This window comes from Taurulus bubalis, assembly GCF_910589615.1.
Source record: "Taurulus bubalis genome assembly, chromosome: 16".
In the NCBI taxonomy this organism is placed as follows: domain Eukaryota; kingdom Metazoa; phylum Chordata; class Actinopteri; order Perciformes; family Cottidae; genus Taurulus; species Taurulus bubalis.
The window spans coordinates 16,965,796-16,976,785 of NC_136604.1; the positions used below are offsets into that span (position 1 = coordinate 16,965,796).

Here is a 10,990-nt window from a genome sequence, read left to right on the forward strand (position 1 = left end):
GCGCTACACATTTTGTTGGGGTTGTGGGAAACTATTGTGCACTCTCTTTCCCCTTCATGCCTTTGTCGGACAGGATTTTTTTTCCTTCCAGATAATTGAGTTCCTTCATATATTTGCGTGAGCAAGTTTTTTTCAGCACCACGGGTAGAGTGGACAGCGCCGCAGCGGCAGCAGCATGGAGACGTACACGTTCTCCCCGGACGACCTTTACTCCGTCTTGCCCTTTAATAATGTCACCTTCCCGGGCGAGGAGATGGGCAACAGGCTGCAAAACGACACCGAGCTGCGGGGTCCGGCGAGCAGCGCCGGGGATGTTATCCTAGCCATATGCATCACGGCGCTCTACTCCGTCATTTGCGTGGTGGGACTTCTGGGCAACGTCCTCGTAATGTACGGGGTGGTCAGGTAAAGGATTGCTTTTCATTACAGTCATTTTACTGGCGAGTGTCTCAACTGCTTTGAAGCACTTGATAAGAGCAACAGAGCCCAACATTGTATGTGAACATCCCCCACACACACTCATTGTGTCCTTCGGTTCTCATGAGACCTTTCAATGCCCCCATGCAAGAGCGATATTTAAAATGATCTGGCAAATGTAACACAAGTTGGATGTATTTTAATACAAAGCCTATATCTTAATTGTTATTTTTAAGCTTAGCTTTTGGCTCTTAATCTGGCATGAAAGTATAAATCCACTCTCAAAACAATGATTTCAATTGAATAAAAAGACAATTAATGGCATGAAAAACTAAAGATTTTCTCCAACCCTCTGCTAAAAAATGCATGCATTACTAATTGCATTGTGTAAGTGAATATGTGCGGACCAATCACGTGGACCCTGCATAAAGCATGAGATTGTTCTTTCATTATTTCTATGGAGAAACAACATGTAAAAGTTTTATGCCAGAGAGGGTTGGTTGCAGACCAGTCTCTCATCTCAGTCACAATTTCTCAATTCAGTTTGACTCATCTGCACCTCAGGGATGTTCAAACGGAGTCTCCATTAGTTTGGAAAGATCTGCGGACCATCAGCTATCCACTGAGGCAAGGTTTTTAGGTGGCGTCTGAATGAAAATATGTGTTCTGTGTCTACCTCCTGGGATATAAACAAGACTGCTAATCCCATCATTTATTTAAGCTTTTACTAAGGTGTTTGAAGGCTTAACGACTTTGTAATTAGTACCCAGATTGTGTTCATTAGTGGACGTTTGCAGTATAATTGTCAGTCCGAGGTCACAGTTTCCCGCTCAGCTCTAAAAGCATTATAATAAAGCCTACACCCACTTTGTCACTAGCTACAAGCACCCTTTCATTTCCTGAGAAGCCACCCAACCCTAACCTTTGTGCTTGTCAGGAATAAACAGCTTTTGCATGCAGCTCTGCTTGTCCTTTGCTCATTATGTTAATTTTACTCATCTCAAACATTCCCTGTATGTGTTCACCCAATATCACCTGAAGCATTAATTACAGCAGCAGGGCCGGCAAATCCAACAAGCAGGTAGAATTAATTTAAGATGCCTCTGCAGAGAAGGATTAAAGCTGAGCGGAGGCAAAAAGCCATCAAGGCCAGTGGTTGTTTTTCAGCCCACAGGTATGACATGATTGGCTTAAATGTACTTAGATAGGAGCATGGTCTAAATGGTTGTTGGTATTACTTTATTGTATACAATGGAAGAGAGAAGCAGAGGGAGTGCTGAAAACAGGCTAGGAAAAGTCACAAGTAAGGCATTTTCTGCAAGTGGCAATCTTTGGATCTTGAACCAAGAAAAATTCATAAATATTTACAACTCAGCTCATGTGAAAATAATGGTAAAAAAAAAACAAGGCACAAGACAAGAGTGAGCGAGGGAGATACGAGGGAGACAAAAAGAAGATGGATTAGACCTCAGAAAAGGCAATGAATCAACTGTTGTGCAGCGATTCGTCTGGCATACGTGTTTGTGTGACGGAGAGGATCCATCTCGGATGCAAGAGCCCATCGAGGCAGAAGGAAGATGAGTGCATTAACCATCCAAACTGATTATTGTCTCCTGTGAAAGATCTGTAAACTTTGAAGACAAATATAAAACAAACAAAATACCTTAAATAAAAAAATCATTGCTGGGTACATTCTGCACTACCCTTATGGTAGCAGTAGAGGATGGTGGCTGAGGCAAATAAGACAACCACAAACAATCCTTAAAATGTCAGGTAGATTTAGCAAATTCTGTGTACACTAAAATCAAGATAATTTCCTGCCAAACTTCCCAAAACTACATTGCTGATTGCAACAGCAAATCCTGTCGACAGCGAAGGATGTATTGTGGCCCCGCAGGCTTCTGTTACTGTTTCATACTCAAAGGGACGCGTGCATCGCCCACTGGGAGAGACAAACAGGCTAAAGAGCAACTTGTTTATCGGTTTACAGCTATTGCAAACACATTGTGGTCTGAAGGAAGTCACTGCATCACATTATTGTACAAATACAAGATTAATGAAGGTAGTCAATCATGTGTGAATTTACAATCCAGTCCTACTTTCTGACATCCCATAGACAAACGATTGAATCTACTATATGCAACTATGTTTGCAATAAATCATCTCTAAAATATCAGAAAAACCCAAAGATACTGAACAGACTAAAGTGGCAAATCTTCACTTTTGAGAAACTGGAACCAGCAAATGTTTGATAATTCTTTGATTAATCTTCAGTCATTTGACCAATCCTTTCAGCAGTAATTGAAACAAAAGCCCAATTGAAAGCCTCCGTCTGTGATTTTATTTTGTCCTGCTACTTCAAAGCAAAGTCATGAATTTGAGATATTTCCGTCCACTTAGATTCATGGATAGAGGTGCTGAAATGCACACAAACTCCATTTAGAGTAGAGATTGCATGGATGCTCACGTCTGTGTGAATTAGGCTACAGTGGCCCTGAAAGCCTTCGGTCTGATTGCTGATGGAGAGGCCGGCACCTCTGGAGATGGTCCACGCAGGGTAGGAAAGCACCACTTGGCTTCTCTTATCTTCCAGCTATTCTCTCCTCTCCTCTATCTCGGCCCCTATCCTGCTGCCACACCTGCTAGATAAGACTTGGCTCAGTGCTCAAGCAATTTACTATCAAGTGGACTCCATTTTAAATCGGTCCAGTGTGCAGCTAGTGGCAGGCTGGATTACTTATAGTGTAAGTAGAACTGAGCTGCTTCTTGAGGATCATTGTTTCTTTTTGGCCATCAAAGCTCTCTGTTTTATTGGTTTTCTGGTATGATAATACACCCAATTGTAAATAACCATGCTCCCTTTTTATTGCACTCTGTTTCATGTTTATCGTTAAATGTTTTTTGTTAAATGTGTTGGACCTCCCGCCAGGACAAATTCCTTGTATGTGTAACCTTACTTGGTAATACATGGTTCTGATTCTGATAACATGTTGTTAAAGATAAAAGAACTACACTATGAGTCAACATAGCCAAAAAGAGTAGTTTATTTTTCTTCAGAGACTGGGAGTGGAAATTTGGCAGAAAATATCATAGCCTGTTGCCAAGAGGAGCATGACTGTATGACTCTGTTGTCTCAGGCCAGGGAATAAACACACACACACACTTTGTCTCACTGCTTGTCTTGTGTGTTGGCCGTCAGCCCTGGAAACACAGGAGAGAAAGAATTGATGAGGTCACAACAGGCAGTGTTAATCCAACTCGCACATAGATAAAAGGATCAAGACTGATGTCAATGCAAATGTAAACTCTCTATAGCTGAATGTGGATTTGTATATATAGCTTCAAAACCAAACAAAAGGAAGTAAAGGTCTACAAAGAGTCAAAAAATATGATTGAATGCGTTAAACAAATTATACAGTTACTATCAGCCGTGACTGGTATTGCTTTCACCTTATTAGTCTCTGTGTGTAATGTTGTCTGGAGATAATTTGAGCACTTTGCCAGGTCTGTCTCTGGACTGATTTTGTCAACACAACAGAGTCTCAAGCGTGCAAGATGCAGTCATGGAACTTTACAGGTGAGAATAGTGTAGATGAAAATGAAGGACAGGCAGACAGGTGTGGTCTGAGCAAGGGCACCAGGGTGCTAGGAAGTCTGAAGCCAGTCCTTTCGTTTGCTAGGGGTGTGGCCTCAGGGGTTCCTATTACCCGGAACAATCATTGCCATCCCATACCATTCTCATGCAATGGAAAAATGGTTCACTTCTCCAGTAAATAGGACGGACTTTAGATACGACTTGGCAACGGGAGACATTTCTAGTCCACTCGGCTCCCTTTGATTCCACCAATGCAATCATTGTGTTTTGCGTTTACGAGTATTATCATACCGTTTTCAAACAAATCACTTGGTGGAGTATAGATTGCTTCTAAAACCTTGGCTGGTTGAATAGAATTCACACAGTCCATAGTTGGCGGCATTTGACTAATGGCTAGCTGAATAATAAACCAGTGATCAATAGCACTCTATCTTGGTAAACAGGAGGATAGATTGTTCACATGCCTACAGACCCCAGAGGTCAGGATGGTCAATAATTGCTAGTAAAGGCCTACAACCCTAATTGTTTTAGTGTACTGCTTTTGAGACATTTTGTATTCTTGTGGCATCATAACTCATGTGTGGAGGAAGGCCTTGGTCAGCCATGACAGCCTTGTAACACAGTCAGTGCTGTAAGGAAAGAAAAACAAAAGAAGGAAGTGGGCGATCACAGTGTGACGAACGTGCTTCTCTGTAACATGACAAAGGTTACAATGAGATTTCTTGAAACATATTTGCTTGTCCATGCCCACGAAAAGGAAGATACAAGCTTTCCCTCCTTTCTGAATAATACACTGAGCAATGAACCATAACATAACTTCAGGACAAGCTATGTGATTGCAATGGCACAACATTTAATTGGGATTGTTTCTAGTCAGTTTCTGCGTTTTATACATAACCACCTCTTCCTGCTTGTTGTGAAATTAAAGTCTTGTCATGTGTTTGTCACCTGCTGGGAGGAAAACACACTTAAAAGCATAAAAGAGCATTTCTGTCTACTTTAAATGTCACCACAGCTCTTTGTTATCCTCATAAACCAACCAAGATGCTGAGTGCCAGCATGGATGTGACACATGATTGTGACCTCTGATTTACAGTACCTGTGTGTACAGAAACAACAATAAAAAGCTGCAGCATTATTTCTACCCCCCTTTCCACCACGTTCATTTCTAATCTCCACATGGTCATAAAGTGTGTGGACCTACTTTGTGAGTTGGATTAGGGAGTAGAAAAAAAGATTTCTTTGGAATCACAGTTCAACTATCAAAGTGACTGCCGATAAACACTCACTCGCATATAATCCTCTCCACAAGTCAAAAGTGAAGGTTTCGTCCACCTATTTTTAGGCCCCTTCCCCGAAAATTGCATACCCAAACTAAAATGGGTGTATCTCTGCAACCACTAGGGCTATTTGAATCATTTTGGTTAGAATAAAAGGCTACACATATTAAATTTTGTTCAGATGTGTAAATATCAGTCTATATGTTACTGGTTAAGGGTAAATGAAGATGACACACAGAAAAATTTGAAAAGGTTTGAGGTCCGCCTAGAAAAAAAGATTATTATTTCTTTGAAATGATGCAGCTGTAACGTCCAACTCTAACCCAAATCATAGCACAATATGTGAACATTCTCTCTGCAAAAGTTGACTTTGATAAAGTGAAGCACAACAAAGTTAGAGAGGGTTTAGATTGGATTTGAAAAGGTTAATCAAAGGCTTCAAACAGATTGAGATGCCAAAGTAAACAGAGAGCAGTTAACTGTTTGTTAACTGAATGAGACTATATATGACAGAGTTTTCATTTTGTCTCATAAGACAACTGTGATACACAATCCATATGGTTATTTTCATTGTTAGTCTGACAGACCTCATGTAACTACCAAAAGCTCACTGCACTCCTTTGCTGTAAATTGAACGTAATACATGCATTGAATTAGACTGATCAAACATCCAAGAGGATGTTCAAAACCATTTATGTGCTGCGGACTTCGGTCATGGCAGTGTGCTGCAAATCAACATTAAACAGATAGACTATACAATCTGAAAGGATAGACATTTTTGACTCGTCACTAACAGAAAGGGCACAGATGTAACTAATAAATAACATTAACATGACATGAGGTGAAGAATTAAACGTATACTGTGCTCCTCCGTGATTAAACTTATCATTCAAGATGGCATTTTATCCATCAGGAAATTATAGGATATGGTATGTAAAAGAAATGCAAGGCAAGGACAGAGCTAACAGAGAAAGCCAAAGCCTCCCCAGGAGGGCACAGGAGAGTTCATAGCGAGGTGTAAGTCATAACTCAAGTCAGATCTTTGAGAGTTGTTCCAATAGCAGGATCAGAAATGCCTCCAAGGCAAAATGCAATGCTGGATTGGATATCAGCGAAAACGCGAGCTAGTGCACCAATCCAATATCTTGTTATCATATATATATAATTTATCAGCTCATTTACGCAACACAGGAACAACACCTGAATGGAATGCATCATTTAGTTTATTACACCTGCACTTTTCCTTATATCACATCAAAAGGGCTAGTACATAGTTCATAATATAAATATTATGTATATTATGTACTGCTAAAGGAGTGTACATTTTAACTGAATTATCCTTCAACTCAACAGAGGAGACAGTCAGTGGTGAGACTCAGACTCAGACGGTAAACATTTAAACAATATCATCTGAAGCCTGTGTTCACATCTTACAGATTCATTTTATCTGATGAAATTTCAGCCCACAGAGTTCAGTCACTAATTTATCATCAATAGACCAACACCCAAAAGTGTCATCTGACGTCATCTATTGAACTCTTGATGACCCTTCCAGTTAAAAGACCAACCTAATCTATGAACGCCGCAGCTTGCCTGAGGGAGGACTCATTTCCACAAGGAAGTCATGAGCTGAGAGACTGTTTTACAGAAAGGCAACAAAATGGTACAGCTTTACAAGGTCACACCAGGAAGTGGCAGACGCAGCTTGTTACATGTATGGGCTACTATTGAAGACTATATTCTCTTTTTCTGAGTCAAACTCCTGCCTCTTTACTTCATGTTATATTTGTTGGATCAGTTATTTGCAATTTAAAGCGTGATACTCATTATACAAAAGACAGGTTAGATGTATTGTGTGTTGAGCCCAATTAAAAAAACAGCAAATATATCCTCATTGTGATTACAAGTGATTCAAATAACTCAATATTTGTGCTTGTTATACAGACCCCTGCCATCACTTCCACCACTAATACTATAATGATTGTCTGTAGATGCTGCAAGATGAATCAAAACACATAGATTTTCTCTTTTTATTCTTAATATTTTTCATAATTTATTTTTGTGTAATCAAGCTATACATATTCAGAGAATTCTCAAAAAAAATTACAAAAATGCAATGGCATATAGATACAGCATATGCATACCGCATAGTAGTATGTATTAAACAGAATATCTTAATGGAATTTTGTCATGTTCTGGTCTCGAATGCTTCTCTGTGTGCCTTTGGGCACTGTGCTTGTAAATTGGTTTGTATTTGGAAGCAATAATTAAAAAAAACCCTGCAATCTCCTTGAAAACTAAATCAGCTGTGCTTTATTTTCAGTACATTTATTGTAAGGTTTTTGATGAGAGAAGTCTTTCTGAAATACGCCTTATACCCCAGAGTAACATTTCTGACCTCAATAAGCCCATACTCTACCAAATAAAACGAGTTCAGTGCTGATGACCATTATTTTGTCTTCCAATACGCATTTTCATCTCACACGCTCAAAGAAAAATGCACAGTCCCATGCTAAAAGCAGGCTCCAACACAACATACAATATATATAAACCTCAATTAGATGTTTTTCCCTGATGCTTTCTCTTGCAAGTAGGCTGCTTGATCAGAGGCCCATAAGCCAATTGTAACTATTATCTCAAATCCCTCATTTAGAAAAAAATATGTTGTTGTTCACAGCTCTACACAGCACATCCATATCGCATGAGGGAATTAACTCTTACTCTAAGCCATAAAAAGCACGCTGCACAATGAATATCCCTTTCAAATCCCCATATCCCGTAACCGAGCATTCCACACCCAGCGGCTCTTATTACGGCTGCAGCCTATTGCAAACTCATTTCCTCTGCTTTGTGATCTCAATCAGATACACCAAGATGAAGACGGCCACAAACATCTACATCTTCAACTTGGCTCTTGCCGACGCCCTCGCCACCAGCACGCTGCCCTTCCAGAGCGCCAAATACCTAATGAAGACCTGGCCGTTTGGGGAGGTCCTGTGCAAGCTTGTTATTGCCATCGACTACTACAACATGTTCACGAGCATCTTCACCCTGACCATGATGAGCGTGGACCGCTACATCGCTGTGTGCCACCCTGTCAGAGCGCTGGGGTTTCGGACACCAGTCAAGGCGAAAATGATCAACGTGCTCATCTGGGTCCTGTCCTCTGCCATTGGGGTACCCATCATGGTCATGGCTGTGACCAAAGTGAAGGAGAATGGTGAGATAGCGTTCTCTTCCACATCACGTTACTCCGCCCACTTCTTATACACAGTCTCAAGTGCCAATGAAGAAAGGCACGGTCCTAATCTGGCGCTGCCCACTGTGACAAGCTGACGCTTGTATCCAAAGCGACTTACAATAAGTGCAATTCAACCATGAGTACAAACTCAGAACAACAAGAATCAAGAAAGTACAATTTATTCAATAAAGTTAAACCACAAAGTGCTATCAGTAAGTGCCATTTAAGTGCTACTAAAGTGCTACTACGGTGCCACCAACCTACTTTGTTGTGCACCCATATAGTGGCAACAGGAACAATGGTTTACTAAAAGTAAATGCTCAATGCTTAACAAGGTCACAAACTTCAGGCTTCTGAGAGACAATAGAGAGTCTGTATATTTAAACAAGCTGCTAATATAAGTATAGTTGAAGTAGAAGGGCCAGTCGCACATGCGGGTACAAGACCGGCAATGTTTCTCTGTAGCTTTAGCCAGCATCTGTCTAAACCAGCTTGTTACAATAACCCTATGTTAACAAATTATTTTTTAATTCTACCTGCCCTATTTCCAGGTAACACCACGTGCATGCTGAAGTTCCCGGACCCGTACTGGTACTGGGACACCGTGACCAAGATCTGTGTCTTCATCTTTGCTTTCGTGGTTCCTGTGATGGTCATCACTATCTGTTATGGCCTGATGATTCTGCGCCTGAAGAGCGTTCGTCTGCTCTCAGGCTCCAAGGAGAAAGACCGCAACATGCGCCGCATCACCCGCATGGTCCTGGTAGTGGTGTCAGCCTTCATCGTCTGCTGGACCCCCATCCAAATCTTCATCATCGTGAAAACCATGGTGGAGATCGACACAAGGAACCCCTACGTGATAGCCAGTTGGCACCTGTGCATCGTCCTGGGCTACACCAACAGCAGCCTCAACCCGGTCCTCTACGCATTCTTTGATGAAAATTTTAAGCGGTGCTTCAGGGATTTTTGCCTTCCCTGTCGGACCCACGTGGAGCAGCACAGTCTGACTAGAGGCCGTAACAACACCAGCGAGCCGGTGTCCGTCTGCGCTCCAACAGAAGCGAAAAAGAAGCCGGCATGACTAGGCATGGAAGGGGTCCCACACAGCTCTCGCTCGAGGAGGATCCAGCAAGAACTGCAATCAGAGGTCACCCAGATCTCCACAACAGAGTTTTAAAGATCATAAAGGGAAAACGCTCGTCTCAAAGAAAAAAGTCGTGACGATTATTCTCTCCAATTTGTCTGACTGAACCTTCAAAAGGAATAGTTAAAGGTGATGGAAAATATGTTTCCCTCTGATCTTACTTGTCTGGTAAAGTTCTGATAACAAAATGGGATATTTTCTTCTTTTCTCAAATGTGATGTCTTACAAAGGCTGTGACATTTGAAAATGTAAGCAAGATTACGAAGCAGAACGTCCCCAGATCATGATTACTCAGAAGTGGACAGAGAAAAGTGGACAGACCTTTATGATGATTTACAAAGGACAAAGAAACATCTGCAGATTTATGTCTTGTCTAGCAAAGTATTGTTCAAACGTCATCCATCAGAGAGCATTGTAATAAGGCAGAATGATTGACAGGGTAAAGAAATTGCAACAAAAGATAGGATTCTGAAACAATGAGATTTCCGATTCAATCGTTTTATTTCTTCTCGGAACACTTGCCTATACATTCAAAGAAACACAAGAAATTGTGGTGATACAGTAGTATTTTGACTTTTCCATTTGTATCTTTACAATCAATATATAAACGCTTGTTGTGGTTGACAAGGCTCTACGTTGAGACAAAGGGGGATCTTGTACAACAAAAATGGACATGTTTTTTGTTTAGTTTGTCCCTTGAGACTCCATCAACTGTGTTTGAAGGTTCCATGGTTCAGACAATGTCGGTCATACAGGACATGAAATCAGAATCAAGCCCAGTTCGTAAGGTTTGGTGCTCAGATGTAAAAATCCTGAATGACATTGAACCACTGAAGCTTAGATTTCTATGGACGTCATTTCTGCACACCTACTTGACTTGCATGAGTGGTGTCAAGTCTGCAGACAGCCTCTGAGCTGAATCACTAAAGAATGGCAAACCTGCCAGTGAAGAATAATGTTGGCAGCCACAACACTTCACTGGTGTGTCATTGGTGTATTGTTTGAAATATCCCACAACTCAAACTGAGAGCATTTTCATCACAGAGATGCCTGTCTTTGAAGTCAACAAACAAACTGCTTAAAGGCAATTATTGATCTGCATTTAAATGAGCTTAACGTCTGTCATCTGGGATATCTTTGGCACATTTAGGAAGTATTGACTGGTAATTTATTCCCGGTAATTTATTTACTCCAAGAGACGATGATGTCAATCAAATGGGAGACATTCATCAATGGATGTCGTGCAATTAATGATCGTTTCAACTTTGCATACCAGATGATGTGTGTCAGAGGTGATTATGCAGAGCTCATCA

The 10,990-nt window shown here is 41.0% G+C and overlaps 1 protein-coding gene across 1 annotated transcript; it reads left to right on the forward strand.

Annotated features, from left to right (window-relative positions):
• Window positions 1-208: 208 nt before the first annotated feature.
• Window positions 209-9,614, forward strand: LOC306749173 (delta-type opioid receptor-like; the record flags this gene model as incomplete). Its single annotated transcript, XM_079232433.1, has 3 exons — window positions 209-405; window positions 8,157-8,512; window positions 9,085-9,614. The coding sequence occupies exons 1-3, from the start codon at window positions 254-256 to the stop codon at window positions 9,612-9,614; spliced, it is 1,038 nt and encodes a 345-aa protein (XP_079088559.1). The 5' UTR covers window positions 209-253.
• Between the last annotated feature and the right edge of the window lie 1,376 nt (window positions 9,615-10,990).